Genomic DNA, 18,490 nt, shown 5'->3' with positions numbered 1-18,490 from the left:
GAATTTCAGGGGCAATTGTGTCTATAAAATGCAAATTTTCTAGTGTTTTCACGGCTTACGGCCATACTACCCTGAGAACGCCCGATCTCGTCCGATCTCGGAAGCTAAGCAGGGTCGGGCCCGGTTAGTACTTGGATGGGAGACCGCCTGGGAATACCGGGTGCTGTAAGCTTTTCTTTTCTCACTTTACAACAGCCATAACGTACAAGCGTGTGACCTTGTTTCTGGGATTTGGTTATTACACCTTGGTCAATTCACAACCAAAAAAAGCCTTTTTTTTTGCACGTCAATTGTGAAAGGAAACGTTTACAACAGCCATCAAGGACCGCCGCTTTGGAATTTTTAGGGGCAATTGTGTCTATAAAACGCAAATCTTCTAGTGTTCTCACGGCTTACGGCCATACTACCCTGAGAACGCCCGATCTCGTCCGATCTCGGAAGCTAAGCAGGGTCGGGCCCGGTTAGTACTTGGATGGGAGACCGCCTGGGAATACCGGGTGCTGTAAGCTTTTCTTTTCTCACTTTACAACAGCCATAACGTACAAGCGTGTGACCTTGTTTCTGGGATTTGGTTATTACACCTTGGTCAATTCACAACCAAAAAAAGCCTTTTTTTTTGCACGTCAATTGTGAAAGGAAACGTTTACAACAGCCATCAAGGACCGCCGCTTTGGAATTTTTAGGGGCAATTGTGTCTATAAAACGCAAATCTTCTAGTGTTCTCACGGCTTACGGCCATACTACCCTGAGAACGCCCGATCTCGTCCGATCTCGGAAGCTAAGCAGGGTCGGGCCCGGTTAGTACTTGGATGGGAGACCGCCTGGGAATACCGGGTGCTGTAAGCTTTTCTTTTCTCACTTTACAACAGCCATAACGTACAATAGGGTGACCAGACGTCTTCTTTTCCCCGGGCATGCCCTACTTTTGAGACAAAGAAAAATGTCCGGGGCGGAATTTCTAAATTGTCCGGGATTTTGTTTGATTGCCGAAACGCACTCCAGCATCCCCCGTCGGACACTAAAGCCCTCTCACCAACAGCACCCCACCCCTGTCGCTCTTACCATTAGCACCCCCAAAAAAGGGTGTCCTCTTTTTCAGAAACCCTGTTGTGACATATTACACCCGTGAAAATTCTTATCCACTGCCGGGGGAGCGTGTACACATTGAGGGGAAGGAGGAATCCTGTCATGTGGTTACTATGCAGTGGGAATTTTCTTCGCACAATTGCTTGATTTTACTTTCCTAAGGCATAAGAAAAACATGGTCAAGGTCAGTCAGAATCCGAGAAGGTGGTCATAAATTCTGAGAAGGCGGGTTTACTAGTCCTCCATTTGGCACTCTGTGTATAGTATTTACCCATTGACGAAATAATGTTGCTAAAATCTGAAACAGGAAATTCCAAGTCATTCGTAGAGAAAAGACATACGTAATTCAAATTGTGGAACATATAACCAATTTTTCATACAAGTCCAGACGTGTGAGCTAGAAAAAAGAAAAAATAAGTGATGCAAAGTTTCATCATCACTCTGTCAGAAAACAACATTTCACCTAAAATTCAAATCTTTTTTTTTGTCCCTGAAATTCTGCCATATTGATTCTATTGTAATCCTTAAAAGTTGTTCGTCTCCGAGGCCGAAGTATGGCGGTTCACAATGGGTATACAGTGCATACTTTCTGGTACTTTTCTTTGCTAAACTAAGATACAGACACGGCAAGACTGATGCAGCTACGTCTTTAGTTTCCTCTCTCGCAACTCAACTCACGTTCCCTCCTTTTTTTTTTTTTCTTCTTACCGTCCGCCCTCACGAAGAACGTCGCAGAGCAATCCACAAATAAAACGTAACCCAGATAACGTAAATATACACATCATTACAGCATGTTAGAAAATAACGATCATTACATAAAATATATATATATATATATATAATCCCTAAATTAAATGCTACATTATTTTTATTATTTTAAAATGTGTGTGTTTGACTTCAAGCAAAATAGATTTCTTTATTTTTTGGTAAATGCTTTCTATATGGTGACTGTATTGCCAAACTATCCTTCTACCAACTCATGAAATATTCTGGCGTTAAAGAGCATACTATTTTTTTTTTAATTAAACAAAATACATTCTTCAGTCATCAGCGATACCTATGAAACATTATTATACCTTACAAAACGTTTAATTAAATTGAGCAGGACAAATGGATTGCAGGTTTTGTTGGCATTAGCATTTGATAGTCTTTAATTCGAAAGAAAACGTGTATATTTTCAAGTTTCAATAAAGCTTTAACGATATGTAACCAATGAGCGAAAGTGCTGGTTATTACGTATTTTACGTCATTTCCGTAAACTGTGTACGTATATCCGCTAGCACCACGCAACACAACGCCACCAGAGGGATTTGCAATACCGAACGAGTACAGTTGTGCTGTTCCAACTTCTTTGTACTCCGACACTGTTTGAACCAACATTTCGCTCTACCATGGTCGACAAAATGAGCATGTCTCTGGACGACATTATCAAGCTGAACAGCAAAGGAAGCCGTGGCGGTGGTTCGTCCCGCCTGAGTGAACGTTCTGGTTTCGCCGGTGGATTTTCGAGGTCGGCGCGGAGTTCTAACCGCGAGCGAGACAACAGGCCCACACCGTACACCAGAGTAAGAACGATCTTAAATACCTTCATTGAATGGTTAATACGCGTGTGTACGGCGCCACCTAAAGTGAGATGAAAGAGAAAAAAGATAAAGGTCGAAAAAAAGCGAAATCTTGCTCAACTTTCATTTGTGTAAATGTGTTTCTGGGTCAATTTCCGGACAAACACACTCAGGCTGTGTTCGAATGTGCACACTCTTTGCTATATAGCGTAGTGTGCTATCAAGTGGTTACACCATTTTGGAGGGGTGTCCGAATGTTCGGGCGGCACAAATGCAGGACACTCAAAATTACCCATAATGCACTTGGAAAAGCAGTGGTCATCGATGTTCACTCAAAAGTTTAGTATCGACCACAATGCATTGCAAGAAAGAAAACAACAGCAAATTAAATAAATACATTTTAAAATAATATTATATTTTATAATATTATATTGTACATAATGATATGTGTCTTATTTATAATTTATGCAAATTATGTATATTGTGCAAATACAATTTATATTCTTTCATGGATGAATTCATATTTGAGAGGCTGAAATTTGTGAATTTGGACTACTAAAATGCTCAGAGCCCTTTCACTTCATTTTGTGTGTAATAAGCTTCCTGACAAAAAAAAAGGGTTCATTTACAGAACTTTGGTTTTTAGCGTTGCAATTGGACATTTAATTATCTGGCGTACTTAATGCTGACTTTGTGCTTTACCTCAATCAAAGTTCCATAGTTTTTTTTGGGCCCTGTGGAGGGGAGCATCTTAATTTTAGAGAATGATAATCTGTTTATCAAAACTGTTTGATCCCGAAGAAAGCGACCACTTTTGATGTTGACACTTTTGGCTACGCCTGATTCATTTCCACAGATGGAGAACATGCTTCCACTGCTGTCATCCTGTTGTTTTAAGATGAAGCCATTCATTCAGTATTGGATTAAATGACTTCATAGGGTGCAGCAGTGACAAAGAATGAAATAAGTCTATGAACAAAATGTTTGTGCATCATTTTAAGCACAGTGATTCAACACAGGAGCACAGTACCGTCTTCATGATTAAGAAAGTGTGAATATATCCTGACAGCGACAAAGGAGTACATGCGTAAACACAGCAGGTCTCATTTATTGCTGTAGATGAAAATAACTTAAATCAGGGGTTTTCAACTTCATTTTTATTTAAATGTTACAATTATTTTCTATTTATAATTTTGCGAACCACCTGCTATACCGCTACGGATCACAAGAGGGCCACGGACCACCGGTTGACAATCCTTGATTTAAATGATAATTTCAATAGGAACTTTGGGAATACACTCATTTATTACCTCTTCAACTGTCATATAGTTTGAGGATTCTGACCCCAAGTGGACAATAATGATAACTGCACCTCACATTGCTATGGATAGGAGTGTTTTGAGAGATTTAGAATTTTTTTGGTTTGTTTTTCCTTCAAAAGTGTGTTTTCCCTTCATGTCCCCTTACAGGCTCCATACTTTTAATGCTTTTGTTCATAGGGTTAGGGCCTACCAGCCTTACCTCACCAAGACTCAACCTACTCAACGCGACAGGCCTCGTGCCCGTGTCCCCACTTTTCGATGTTCATTGTTCAATCAAGATGGCTGCTCCATGGTGCTCTTCATTTGAGAGGTTGTTGGTGGTGCTGTCTGTCGTTGCCTTACATCAATTTACCCCAAAGAACCAGGCCAGCTCCAAGGGTGACCTTCCCAGGCCTTCCTTTAACTGCACGCTTAGTGTGGTTATGTTTGTTCATCCACTGACTGCATTTTGGGTTTATATGGTGTTTAAACTGACATTTTTTTCCCCCTTCCCAGCCGAGAGAGTTGCCAGACAAATGGCAGCACGACATGTTTGAGCAGCATTCTGGTGAACAGAGGGGACAAAGCTCAAGAGCAGACAGAAGAGCAGAAAATGGCACTAAACTGCTCATTTCCAACCTGGATTTTGGAGTGTCCGACTCAGACATTCAAGTAATTTACACAGCTCTTAAACTTCACCGTGTTGGTGTCAATGTGACAATAACCGACGCTTGACTTCTCTCTCCCCAGGAGCTGTTTGAAGACTTTGGGCCGCTGAGTAAAGTAGCAATCCATTATGACCGTTCTGGCCGCAGCAAAGGAAGTGCAGATATTTGCTTTGAAAAGCCAGCAGATGCAATCAAAGCTCTGAAACACTACAATGGAGTCCCTCTCGATGGTGAGGATTTACCTCTTAGGCAGCAACCTTTTTGTTACCATGCCAGCATATCTAAGTGTGCTCTCTTGTCATCTCACTCTTTCAGGTCGCCCCATGAAGATTGTACAGGTGACATCTGACGGCGACTCGCAAAGTAGACAGTCCACACAAAGGTGAGTGGTCTCCACCGTCCTTCAATCCTCAGTTGGGATGTAGATATTGAATATTTTTTTTATTCAGATATCCTAATGAACCTTGAACAGTTGAGTATTCAGACATTACAAATATATGAGATTTATTTTCTGCGGCATCAATCAATCAAGTCAAGTTTATATAGCCCTAAATCACAAGCAGTCTCAAAGGGCTCTGTCCTCTGCATTTAACCCATCCCCATGTGATTTTGATCCATCCCCTGGGGGAGAGGGGAGCAGTGAGCAGCAGCGGCGCCGCGCGCGGGAATCATTTTTGGTGATCTAACCCCCCAATTCCAACCCTTAAATGCTGAGTGCCAAGCAGGGAGGCAATGGGTTCCATTTTTATAGTCTTTGGTATGACCCGGCCGGGGTTTGAACCCACAACCTTCCAGTCTCAGGGCGGACACTCTACTACTAGGCCACTGAGCTGGTTAATGGTGGGGCATTGGTTAGCACGTCGCCTCACAGGGACGGTGGGTTCAAATACTGGTTCTGGCCTTCCCGTGTGGAGTTTGCATGTTCGCCCCGTGCCTGCGTAGGTTTATCCTACTTTGGTTTCCTCCCACATTCGAAAAACATACATGGTAGGCTGATTGAGCACTCCAAATTGTCCGTAGGTGTCAATTTGAGTATGAACGGTTGTCCGTCTATGTGTGCCCTGTGATTGGCTGGCAATCTGTTCTGGGTGCCCGCAACCCTCAAGAGGAGAAGGAAAGACGAACAGATGGACGGATCTTTTGGTCAAATATGGTGATTTTGAGATTTCTCCAAAAGGTCTCTATTTTCATTTTCCAGCAGACCAAAGTTTATGAAAGTGAAATAAAATAAAGTGTCTCCTAACAAAGTACTCTAGTGCAGCTGACAGCAGCTGGCGTGTCTCGGTAAACTGTCTTTACCTGGATTTCCTCGCCTTTAACGTCATTTTCCCAATTGATCTCCATGATAACCAATAGAAATAGAAATACACCATAAAGTGCCCAAATACGAAATTAAACAGCAGACAGACACATGATAAAGTGCATTGTGTAGTAAGTAAAGAAACTAGTGTTTGTTTACAGCAGACAGTATGCTAGCCTAGCATCTTTGTGTAACCTGCCTAACCTGGAGGTTCTTACCTCTAACTTTACAAATGATTTAGGGTGGCCAACGCAACCAACGTAGTTGTTAATGTAAATGTGTACATGTAAATAAATGGGTTCTAGGGGCAAAAGAAAATTCCTGAGCAGGTACTCAAATTACTCAGGGATTCATTGCACCCCTTGATTATTAGTGTATATTGAGTTGTGTTTTCTTGTTTATCCAATAAGCTGATTTGTGGTCTGCCCACAGTTCTAACAGAGGCTTTGACAGGAGCCGGCTCGGTCAGTCTACGCTTGACAGGAGTGACAGAAGTGAAAGGAGTGAATGGAGTGAACGGAGGCAAGGTGGTAGCAGTGGAGGCTCAAGAGGTTGGGGACGTGGAAGTGGACGAGGGAGAGGAAGAGGAAACAGACCCCAGTTATCAGCTGAAGAGTTGGATGCTCAGTTGGATGCTTACAATGCTATGGTACGCTATGGTGTGGTTTGACGTGCGTGCGTGCGTGTGTGTACACACACACACACTAAGTCTTAAAACTAAATGATTTTGATTTCTTGTTGTTTTTTTACAGGCAAACAACAATTAGAAGAGCTTTGGGAAAAAACATGACTTCTACAATTTTTTTAAAACCACGATGAATTTCATTTCATTTTTATCTACAAGCCATTTTGCCACATGGAACTATGTGTTCCATTTTAAATGTTTTTGAAGAAAAAAAATTCCATGTTTGTGTTCTATTGTTTTTGGCGAGAGACCAACACTGGTGCTTGCTCCCTCAATAGCTTGTGTTTTTTAATTGCAATACTGATTTACTACTTTAATAGTCTTTTTATGTTCAAACCTTTCATAATTTCTGTCACTTGGTACTGTATACTTGATATGTGAACATCCCAGGGTTTTGTACATAAATAAACAATCAAATTGGTCTTGTTCATGGCATGTTCATTTTCTAATGCCAGGAGAAAGCGATAGTCTACTTTCACCAAATTGTTAGAGTAATACAACACTTCCAATACAAAAGAAGTAGATTTAACTGATCACTGAACTCCTCCCCAAATCCTATATCTTATGCCAGTTAAGGTAAAGTACAGCAACTACATTACAGATATTAGGAAAAAGTTGGCCTTATGCTTGGATTTTCCAAGGAGGTCATGATAAAAGGGAGAAATAGAACAACATTAAAAAAAAAAAAAATTCTTTTCAAGTTGAAATATGTGTTGTGGACATTACAGTATCGGTTAGATGTCTGCTTTACAGTCAGTTGATGTGGGTTTGAATAGATCTCAGAGGTATTCATTTAGATCAGGGGTAGGGAACCCTATTCCCACGAGAGCCATATACATGAAAAACAGCCAGGATATGGGTCTCGTGGGGCCAAGGTTCCCTACCCCTAGTTTGAATGAACGCTTTTAATTGCATATTGTCATTTTCTAAAACAAAAAAAGGGTACAACCCCCAATTCAAATGCCATTTTTTTGTGGTTAAAAAAAAAAACGAGACCAAGATTACTAATTTCAAAACCTTGCCAAATGTTAATGTGACAATCATCCATCCATCCATTTTCTATTCTTCTTATCCTCCCCAGGACCAGGGTCTTGGGTGTGCTGGAGTCTATCCCATCTGACTTTGATGCAGGAGACAGAGTACCCTGAACTAGTTGCCAGCCATTCGCAGGGCACAAAAATAAAAACACCATTTGTGACTTTTGACAAGTGACTTGATAATTATGACATTAAATGGTCTAAGCCAGTGGTTCTTAACCTTGTTGGAGGTACCGAACCCCACCAGTTTCACATGCGCATTCACCGAACCCCTCTTGAGCGAAAAATTCACACACAAAAAAATTAAGATTCAAGACATAGATGTTTTTTTTTTTAACTGGTGCACAAATTGAGCCGTGCATGATCATCACCTCGTTCAAAGAACAAAACCAACACAATGCATAAACATACCTGCAAATCAGTGTACCTTTGCGAGACCAGTTCAGATAAATGTGTGTTCCGACCTCCGCAGTGGAGGTCGTTCCTGCCGAACCCCTGAGACCGACTCACCGAACCCCTAGGGTTAGATCGAACCCAGGTTAAGATTACGGATACCAAAAAAGAATAATCAATAAACATAATTGAATAATAAACTACATCTTGTTTGATTTATTTAAATTATTTTGCTCATAGAAAGAAAACATGTACCTAACTTGTACCTAAATAAAATAATGTTAAATGCGGTATTGTATTGAAAGGCGGAGTGAGGTAATTCCTATATATACAATGAATAACCCGTTCAAATATGAAGTATGTTTGACACTTTAGTCTCGCCGTAGCTTTATTCCCGGAAATCCTGCGCGGGCGGGTGGCTCACCGGGCGGTGCCGTTCCGTTATTCGCCATTCTTGCACAGCAGCGCACAACGAACGCACTTACTGCAAGGCACCTGGAAGCATCTCTGCTTTAAACAAAAAGGTTTGTCTACTCTTTTTTTTTTTTTTTTTTTTTTTTTTTTGCTCAAGGCGTACCTATATTCCCTCATCCACCTGGTAGGCTCGAACTTGCCAGTGGAGCGTCAGCCTGCTGGCTTTGGTTAGCTTGGTTGAATTGTTCAATCCACATTAGCCATTAGCCCCTTGTCCCCCCCGTCATCAGCCCCACCCTGTCAGAAATTGACGGCGTAAAGTAAAAAGTTCTGATTATTTCTTCAAATTAATTCGCCACAAACACAGTAGCAAGATATAACTTCATTCATTTCGTTCAGTTGTTGTTTTCCTGTTGTGCTCGTATTAATTGTGCGTTAGTGCGGCAAGATTCTGCTGCAAGACGTTGCGGTTTTGCTTGGTCTTTTCATGAATGGTTCCGTCTGTCCTCAACGATGAAATGTTTGTTTTTGGGGGGAGAGGACTAGTTCAACTTTCAACTGTTTTCCCCCTAATGACTGATAGACATACGCATATCCCCTCCCTAGTTACTTGCATATCAGTGTTGGTTTGGTGATACAGCATTTTTATTTTTTTGGGAGGGGGGGTTGAAGTCAACAGAAGAAGGCCAGGCCACGCAATGCTTGTGAATTAGACAGTCGCCAGCCTCCTCTGCCATTTGACGTTTTCATGCTCCTCCTGCCACCACCATCCATCTCGAGGGTGTGAACGTCGATGTTGAGCTCTTGTTCAATTCTTAAATGTCATCATTACGGGTGGAGTCAAATCATGAGGGCTTTTCTCATTGTTAGCTCATTAATGACCTAGAGTATGAAAATGCATTACTTTTTGTCCCATCCACACCTCCGTGAATGATCCATTTCCCTCAGTCGAATTGGCGAATTTTTTAAATTATTTTTTTGCCTAAAGTTACATAATGCGCACACAGGTTAAGACTATCATTTTCACATCCTTGATTATGATATTAATTGACCAAAAATGCTGCAGCTACAACTTTGTATGAGCCAGCATGTCACTGACTTGTGCTCTGACATGCTTTGGAGTGCGCACCTTTGGTAGTTAGTGGGGTACTTTCCCCTTGCAACATTCCTCTGATATCTGCTAGTTTGGGCAAGCCACAAGAGGTATGGGGAAGAAGTTTTCCTTCCTCACGTAAGAGAGCAAACCAGATTTGGGAAAATTCCCATATATGTTATGGAAGACCAGTCCAAGGTTTGGAGCACAGTTTCTCATTCAAATGTGTTAGGGGAGATAAACAAACAAATATATAAAGACATCTCAGCAATGGGCGAGTACCGGGTATTGGGCCGATACAAACTTATTTGAAAGTGTTCAAGTACTGTTGCTGTGTTCATGTTCGTGGAAGTCTGTGGGGAAAAAAAAAAAGATTTGTCGAGAAAGGAGCAAGTTCTGATTTCTTTTCAGCACTTGAGCATTGCCTCGGAGGGAACGTTCCCACCAACAGTATTGCTGAGCTGCTACTACGCGACATATCACAGCAGTTGACAGACGTGTGTTTGTTAAGTTAAAAGCTTCCCGATCACTGAGTTTATGGCCCAAATTAGCATTAGCATTGTGCTTACATTCAGCAGGGTTGTTTCATGTTTGGCACTTGTAAACTTGCTTTGTACTGCCATACGCATTGCGCGAGAGGACTATTGAATCAACAAACTGAGGTTTTCATTTCAAATGAAAGTGTATTCCTTTTTACAATGCTTTTTACATACACCACCCTCTAAACATACACCAAATGCAATGCACCAGTAAAGATTTTTATGTTTTAGTAATTGGCTCAACAGTGCGCGGGAAGCCGACTCGCATGTCTTTAGCTGCCACTCCTTTCTATCTGTCTGTCTGTCTGTCTGTAAACTTACCTTCATTTATTGACAGCCATTCTCTTATGTAGCTTGAGCTGCCTGTTTTCCATTCACCAAAAAAAGAGTCATTGCATTTGGCCAGCTGTTTCATTTGAAGACACAAAGCTTGCGATGTCGCTTCTGGATTTCTGTACCAAGCAAAGACAATTCTTTTGATTGCAACATTGATGAACATATTGGCCAAAAGCATCTTAGTCAAGCTGTCATCAACATGGTATTTTGTTTAAAAGGGTAATAGACTGTGATTGTCTCTTGATTTCTGTTGTATCATTTGTGTGCAGTCACGAAATGGGTAACTCTCCCACAGTGGTGATGTCATTTCAGAGAAGTGATTTGATGTGATGTCACGTAGCAGTCACTGTTAGGTCAGCAGCATCTGGAGAAGCTTTAAGACGGGCACTGCTGCCATTTTTTTGCGCTCAGTCACTTGGCTGCATGCATCTCTCTTCTTTATCATTGTGGGCATCTGTGTTTCCAGGGAGCTGCAACAACGTCATTCCCATTTTATTTTATTTTTTTACCCTTATTGTTCTCAGTGTAAAGTACCTACTGTGTACCATTTTTGTTATCACCAGACATGGCTGAGGACGATGTGACTCCGGAGCAGCTCGCAGCCATCGCCGCAGAAAATGAGGAGGCTGAGATTGTCAACTACAAGCCACCTGCCCAAAAGACTGTGCAGGAGATCCATGAGATGGATAAAGATGATGAGAGCTTACGTAAATACAAGGAAGCTTTACTTGGCACTGGGGTCACTGAAGCTGGTAATGCAGCTTCTATTTCAGTTGCTTTGTTGAATGGCATGCGCAATAATGTTCAGGCCAAAAATTGTTGGGCTCGTATTAAGAATTATGACATCACATTGGTAAATCTGATATCTTTTTAAAAGTTGTGTGTGAGCTATCAGTCAGTCACATTAAACCTTCATTAATAGTCTCGTAAAGGATAGCAATGTTTCAAGTTTGGCAGGGAGGGAAATTGATGACGTCATAGAAGGAGGTACCTACCTGAAACTGATTGAAGTAATGAGTGAGCTGACGTTTGACATTGGTAAGCCGGCAAAAAAGTGCAATGTCCTTCTTTAACATAAGGGAGTAGACTAAAGCAGATTTTGGACATTATTTCTTTAAGATTGAGAATATGAGCCATTGGAGTAATGCGTCTTTGCTCTCTATATCCAACAACATGCACAACAACAGTTTTTGGGTGCTGTCATTCATTAATACTGTGCCTATGGCATCTCAAGTGGGAGTATGTGAGGGCACCCCAGGGGTCATCCCTACAAAAATATTTTTAGAATAATTATTAGGTTATGGAAATCAGTCTGGAAAATGTAAATTCATAATGAATTTATGATGCTAGAGGACACTTTATGTTAATCATTTTTTATTTGCACAACTTTTTTTTTTTTTTTTTCTAAAGGAGCTCAAGACAGACCACTATACAAATTAACTTCCTAAGTTTCATAAATCAGACCATGGTGGCACATTACACTATTTGAAGTCTTTGTTTTTTTTCCCCCCCCCCCCCTCATCGGTTATCTGGAAAAATATTTCACAGGGGGGCATCACTGAATAAAGGTTGAGATCTACTGCCTTAGACAATTGGAGAAAACGGTGAGCTCTAGAAATGACAAGACTGTTAGTTCCAATGTTTAACTCTGTGACATTAACATTATTTGTACAGAAGGGTGAATTTTAATGAAGATGAAGTACACAACCAGATTTTTACCATGCTGTACAAATCACTGATAATGACTGAGGACTGTAGTATAATTTGTCACATGGTCATTATTATTGAAAGCTTGAATTATGTTTCTACTTTCTATAGTTTACACAAATACACCCACAAATGATGATATAAACAAATGTATCTATCAACATGTTGGTAGTGAGCAAATTCTTTCCATGCACTTCATTTATAATGTGTATTTCATGTGGAATGTCAAATTTGGAAGAGCTCATGCCTGTTCTATTCTTGTCAGATCCCAGCGTTGCCAATGTCCAGGTGACCCAAATGGCTCTGATGTGTGAAAGCGCCCCGAATCCTCTCGTGCTGGACTTGCAAGGTGAGTCCCAAGTGGATGATTTATGGATCAGAAATGTTGTACTTTCTTGAATGTAGGACTGTGATTGATTATTTCTGTAATCAAGTAATCTGTTAAATAGAATCATTTATTCAAAACAAATATTTCAAATTGACAGGGCAGAGAAGTGCACAAACAGGATAATGTGTGGAAATCCTAGAGCTCTTATTATCACAGTTACTGTATACGTATTTTTAAAAACTGTGTTTATTTAAAAAAAACTGACAAATTGTATTGGACCACCGCAAAAAGATTCAAATGCAAGCCATAATAATGCCAAAAAGGCCTTATTTCAGAACAATAACACAGTCTAAAATTATAACCAGGAGGTGGCATTATTTTGGCAAATACGAGACCAGACAGAAAAATGAGACAGCAGATTTTTATCAAACTTCATAATATTGCTCATAATTTCCCCATTGAGGTCTTCAATGTGGGAGCTCCGGAGGCACATTTGAAGTGCCATGCGGAGGGAGGGTCAGAGCTGGCTAACACCGGCACTATATCACATCAAAGACCAGAAATTATTTTATTTCCATAGTATTGTATCCATCAGGAGGCGATTAACCGGGTTAGTATGCACAACAGAATCTCATAATTGATTGACCATACATGTGTGCGTACTATTTCATTGATTTAGCGTTTTCTTGGTGTCTGCAGCCAACAGACAAGCACTTAATTGGTAACTTGACTTTGTTGAAACCACACTTCTGTGCGCAAAATTTCTTATGTGCTTGTAATTTTACAAGATAGCGGAATCTTCGAGCTGTTTTGGGGTTATATGGTGTTTTTTGTTCATTTATAGAGGTTTCTTGTTTGTTTTTGTTTTTTTCAGCCTTTTGGCCATGACTTTCCTCGAAGGAGAAAAATATATGCTTGGTTGTGCCTTCTCGGCAGCACTGATTTTGATGGAAGGAATGTCTATTTGACCGTTGGTGCTTGATGGCCACGGGGCGTCGTTGTTTTTTTTGTTTGTTTTTATGTGCCCGTGTTGGGCAGCATTTTTCAAGGCCCTGTTTTGTTCAGCGTAAATGTCAGCATTGTTGGAAAGTCTACGTTGGTGCGGTTGGATGGATGGCTGATAGCGCTAAGGCTCAGTTGAGAAGAACATCGGTGCAGATGTACTCACAGTAGTCAGCGCTTGGAATGGAAGTGGATCTACCAAATGGAAAGAGGAGAACTGAAGCATCCTCTCTTTGTCTCCCTCTATTCATGGATGCTACTGCTGATTGTTTACTTTTTAAATTTAGCATGTAGCATACGTGTGTGACGTTATGTACGCTGTGACCATAATGCCTCTGGTCCATTAGTGAAAGGAGACTTTGATTGTAACCTCTTTCATCTACAAACGCTTCATATGTAGGAATAGTTATGGCTGAATTATTGCTGTTTTATGTGGTGTTCTGTTAGATGATTTTATGTTATATGGTCCGTGAAGCACTTGTTACAGCGACATTGTAAATCAAATTATTACAATGAAAGGAAGTGGCACTATAGCTACACAGACCTTCACTAAGGCAGCTTTATCATTGCAATTTTTGATTTCTGGGACGGAAAAGTGTAGTTCAGAACATTTGGACATTTTTCTATCCTTCCAGAAATAAATGAGAAAAAAAATCTGAAATTTGAGGTGCGATTGGCATGAAAATTCCTAACAATTTCTAGCGTGCAAAAACACTCTAGGGTTGCTGATTAGGAACAACTTTTTTTTTTTTAAATATATATATATATAAAATATATGCTTTTATATACATATCCTCTGTGTCAGGTCGTCAAGCAATGAGCACAGAGCAACGAACAAACCTCAAGTTTCTGGTCCAGTTGGGAAAAACGCCGTCGGAAGCTCTGGGATTACTCCAACAAGTGTACGGGAATGAGACCATGTCACGCTCCCGTGTTTTTGAGTGGTGCAAGAGGTTTAAAGAGGGACGTAAGCATGTGGAAGATGACCCAAGAAGCGGAAGGCCTTCAACGAGCAGAACTGAGGCCAACGTTGAGCGCGTCAGGCAGATGGTTCGCGGCGACCGGCGTTTGACGGTTCGATTGATCGCAAATGAGCTGGGCATGAACCGGGACAACGTTTGGAAGATTATCTCTGAAGATTTGGGCATGCGCAAAGTCTGTGCAAAGATGGTACCTAAACTGCTCAACGATGACCACAAGGATCGACGTATGCATTTCTGTCAGGACATCCTTGAGCGTCTTGAAATCGAACCAGGTTTGCTGAGTAGAGTCATCACAGGTGATGAGTCATGGATCTTCCAGTATGACCCGGAGACTAAACGGCAGAGCCTTGACCATCAGAGTCCAACTCCGCCAAGACCCAAAAAAGTAAAGTCCAGAGTCAAAGTGTTGTTCATTGTGTTCTTTGACGTGAAGGGCATCGTTCATTGGGAATTTTTGCCACAAGGCCAGATGTTGGACCAGCACGTCTACAAAGACATCCTGCAGCGTTTGTTAAGTTCAGTGCGCGAAAAGAGGCGAGAGTTGTGGCGGGACAACTCATGGCTGCTACACCACGACAACGCGCCTGCACACAATGCCCTGAGCATCCGACAGTTCCTGGCGGAGAAAAACATTGCCGTGTTGGAGCAACCTCCCTACTCACCTGACCTGGCCCCGTGTGATTTTTTCCTCTTTCCCAAATTCAAAGCGGTCATCAGGGGGTCCTGTTTTGAAGATGTGGGCAATATGGAGGTGGCCGTAACGACTGCGCTTCGGAGGATCCCCGAAGAATCCTTTCAAGAGTGCTTGGAAGCCTGGCAAAGGAGGCTGCGAAATTGCGTGAGACTCCAGGGGGATTATTTTGAAGGAGAAAGCTTGTAGTTTGCATTTGAAATTGAACCTTTGGAACACCATTCCTGGAACCTTTCATGTATGTTTTGTATTAATAATAAAACTGGCTAAAACAAAGATTGGTCTGTGATTTTTTTTTTTTTTTCATATATTTCTATATCTGTGATAATGTTGTGATATGTATACTTATAACTTGTTGATACCTCTTTGATTTTGGTTCCCACCAGGAGACTTGGAATCCTTCAAGGATGAGGCCTTTGTTCTAAAGGAAGGAGTTGAATACAAAATAAAGATCAGCTTTAAGGTGAGAGCAGCTCTTCTTACAACTCAATACGCTTATGGCCAAACTAACACTCAGGTGAGTGTAACACTTTGGGATTTTACAATATATAACAGTTTGGTGTGCACATAATAAAAAAAATTTAAAAAAAACTCTCGTATCTCAGTAACTTGTTTACTCCAAACGGGAACGCTTGTAGAGGCTACAAAAAAACTTTTACCTCAATTGTGTTCAAATTAATTAAAGTAGGCAGCACAGTGGTCATTGGTTAGCACATCAACTCAAAGTTCATAGGTGCAGCGTTCAATTCCAGCTCTGCTTTCCTGCGTGGAGTTTGCATGTTCTTCCCGTGCCTGTGTGGGTTGCCTCCGGGTATTCCGGTTTCTTCCCACATTCCAAAGACATGCATGGTCAGCCAATTGAGCACTCCAAATTCCCCTTGGGTGTGAGTTCGAATGGTTGGCTGTCTTTGTGAAAAGCGTGTCAGAAAATGGATAATTCAAGCAGTTTTTTCACAATAAAACAGTTTTGAGGTGTCTATCACAGATTTTGTCAAATCCGCCAAAGATGAAGAATTACAGTCTCAGATGTACTTTTTAATTATTTTTTTTGTTTTTTTTCTTTCAAATAGCGAGAGTTTTCACAGTGTATTCAAAATGTCTAATAGAAATTTAAAGGCAGCGAGCATTCTAGCCCCCCCCCCCCTTCAAAATAAACAATTTGATTTGATTTTGCTAAAAAAATTTTTTTAGCTGTGACAAGAATCATGAACATCCGCTCTTTGAACTTCTGTATGTTTATGGTACATGTATTTGGATTTGACTAATGAGACTCATTACAAGTCAAGGCAGCCCATAAAACCCATTTCAATAAAAAGTCAAGTCCTTTAATATCTAGAATTGTAACAGGAATGAAATGAATTCAAAGATGCCACCATCTGTTGTGACTAGTTGAGAAAACAACCATGCTGATTTCTGTAGGAATATTGTGTTCCTTGAAAGAAATCATTAGAATAATTTTTTTCTTGCAGTGTTTTCCTACTTTATTATGAATTCATTTTTTAAAGATGTTTGCATGAAGTCAACGCTGCATTGAATGTCTTAATGATGATCACTCAAATCAGTTCATCTCAACGCAACTTTATGTTTTTCTTGTCTCATCAGGTCAACAAGGAAATTGTTTCAGGTCTGAAATATGTGCAGCAGACATACAGGAAAGGAATGAGGAGTGAGTGAACATTTTGACTCATTTGTGCCTGCAGACTGCATCCCTTATGGATGGTGCATAAACCAGTGCATACTGTCCACTGGGCCCAGATAAATGCAGAGGCTTGCCCCGGGAAGGGCATCCGGCTTAAAACTGACAAAGTATCTTCTTTTTCCTGATGGGTTAGAACAGAAAATTCATTGTGAAGCACTGCTTTATAGGGTGCCAATGGAGAAATACAGAGAAGGTCAAGGCTGTGTTGTCTCTTTAGGTCGAGAGCAGTGATGATGGAGGTCTCAGTGAATAGAATAGAATAAGCAATAGTCGTATAAAAGAGCTCTTCAGATGTACTTTGGCTCACTTCTTTCCCCTTGTAATGCCTTCCCTCCGGTTTGTGTTCGCAGTCGACAAATCGGACTACATGGTGGGCAGCTATGGGCCCCGCCCAGCTGCATATGACTTTCTGACCACAGTGGAGGAGGCTCCTAAAGGCATACTGGCCCGCGGTAACTACGTCATCAAATCCAAGTTTACCGATGACGACAAGCACGACCACCTGAGCTGGGAGTGGAACCTCAACATCAAGAAAGACTGGAAAGACTAAAACAGGCCTTTGAGTGGGCGGCAAGTGAAAGATGTCTAACTGTCGTGTCTGTCGCAAGACGCCTGCCTGCCGCCCGCCCCGCCACCCAATCCCGCAGTCTCCTTCCGCCAATTGGCCTTTTTTTTTTTTTACTGTTGTATGTTTCATGTTATGCCTAGTCAGCTTATGCCTTCACCCTGACATTCCCTTGATTCCTCTTAGCATCAGTAGCAGCACTTTACCCCGTCCATCCGATCACATCACCTCATTAAGCTTTGATTGGTGGTACCTCACTCCCCCTGCTTCTTTCTTTTCCTTTTGCTGGTTGCCGCTTCTCCAGGATGGTGTCTTCCCTTTCAGAATGAAGTACTGTACATGGTTAAAGCAAGTGTACAATCAACTTGAGTTTGCCTTTCTATCTAGTTGTATCACTGGTTGTGTAACTGTCTCCACATCAACTGATAATCAGCTGTCTCCCCGCCACATCCATCATTCCTTTCCTTGTCTACCTGCTTGCTGACTTTTAATATGACGACCAATACCTGCCTTCATTCAGAGCTGCTCTACATGTACACTCCTTTTTAAATTGAGTGTGGCCCAGGAATGATTGGTCATAAAAAAATGCCTTATGATTAAAGACTAGTCTCACCGTGTGTACGGTTGCTGCCAGGTAGCCTAAAAGTCAAGGGCTCACTTCGCTGTCAACTAACACCCACCTGTAGCCCTGTTGAAGTGGAGGTTGTTTTGTCAGACTACTTGTCAGTTGTGCGCACGGCAAATGCTCCCCCAAATGAACCCTTTTATAATTGCAGGGTAATGAATGTTTGGAAAAAATTGGAGGGAAAAAACAAAACAAAAAAAGCCTGAAGCCTTATCACAAATGATCATGTCAAGAAAATAACAAATGTTTGTCTCGTTTGCTTCGGTGGTGTTCCTCTTTTGCCTTACTGTAGGCTACACGTGCTCCCTGCAACACCTCCCAAGACGGTTCCAATTGTATCGCTCATGGGAGTGATTGATGGAGTCAAGTTCAGCCGCAAGCCTTCTTTTCCCTTTTAAACGCAGTAACAACAGTCAGATAATACTTAACTCAGTATTTCATACAAAGACTGTTTTGAAACAAATGTGACTGGTAAC

General features: G+C 41.3%; 1 protein-coding gene and 3 non-coding genes across 5 annotated transcripts; all 4 read left to right on the top strand.

Moving 5' to 3' along the window:
• The first annotated feature begins 53 nt into the window (after positions 1-53).
• LOC147056534 (5S ribosomal RNA) lies at positions 54-172 on the top strand. The gene has a single exon (XR_015066317.1). It is a non-coding gene; the product is annotated as a 5S ribosomal RNA (ribosomal RNA).
• A 218-nt stretch (positions 173-390) lies between these two features.
• On the top strand, positions 391-509 carry LOC147056533 (5S ribosomal RNA). The gene has a single exon (XR_015066316.1). It is a non-coding gene; the product is annotated as a 5S ribosomal RNA (ribosomal RNA).
• A 218-nt stretch (positions 510-727) lies between these two features.
• LOC147056532 (5S ribosomal RNA) lies at positions 728-846 on the top strand. Its single transcript, XR_015066314.1, has one exon. It is a non-coding gene; the product is annotated as a 5S ribosomal RNA (ribosomal RNA).
• A 1,499-nt stretch (positions 847-2,345) lies between these two features.
• LOC147056531 (THO complex subunit 4-like) lies at positions 2,346-7,023 on the top strand. Of its 2 annotated transcripts, XM_085912985.1 has the most exons (7): positions 2,514-2,651; positions 4,148-4,348; positions 4,466-4,621; positions 4,700-4,847; positions 4,933-4,999; positions 6,350-6,566; positions 6,670-7,023. In XM_085912985.1, the coding sequence occupies exons 2-7, from the start codon at positions 4,229-4,231 to the stop codon at positions 6,682-6,684; spliced, it is 723 nt and encodes a 240-aa protein (XP_085769111.1). In that variant the 5' UTR covers positions 2,514-2,651; positions 4,148-4,228; the 3' UTR covers positions 6,685-7,023. The 2 variants fall into 2 exon arrangements, with proteins under 2 accessions (XP_085769110.1, XP_085769111.1); XM_085912984.1 differs by lacking the exon at positions 4,148-4,348 and having other exon boundaries at positions 2,346-2,651.
• The last annotated feature ends 11,467 nt before the right edge of the window (positions 7,024-18,490 follow it).

The sequence above is a fragment of the Syngnathus leptorhynchus genome, chromosome 5 (assembly GCF_054491065.1).
Source record: "Syngnathus leptorhynchus isolate UIUO chromosome 5, UIUO_Slep, whole genome shotgun sequence".
NCBI lineage: Eukaryota > Metazoa > Chordata > Actinopteri > Syngnathiformes > Syngnathidae > Syngnathus > Syngnathus leptorhynchus.
This window is presented reverse-complemented; position numbering and strand designations above follow the sequence as displayed.

Coding starts and splice junctions, on each gene's coding strand:
- LOC147056531 (XM_085912984.1), top strand. CDS start 2,478: ATGGTCGACAAAATGAGCATGTCTCTGGACGACATTATCAAGCTGAAC. Junction 2,652..4,465: donor GGCCCACACCGTACACCAGA/GTAAGAACGATC, acceptor CCCCCTTCCCAG/CCGAGAGAGTTGCCAGACAA. Junction 5,000..6,349: donor AGTAGACAGTCCACACAAAG/GTGAGTGGTCTC, acceptor GTCTGCCCACAG/TTCTAACAGAGGCTTTGACA.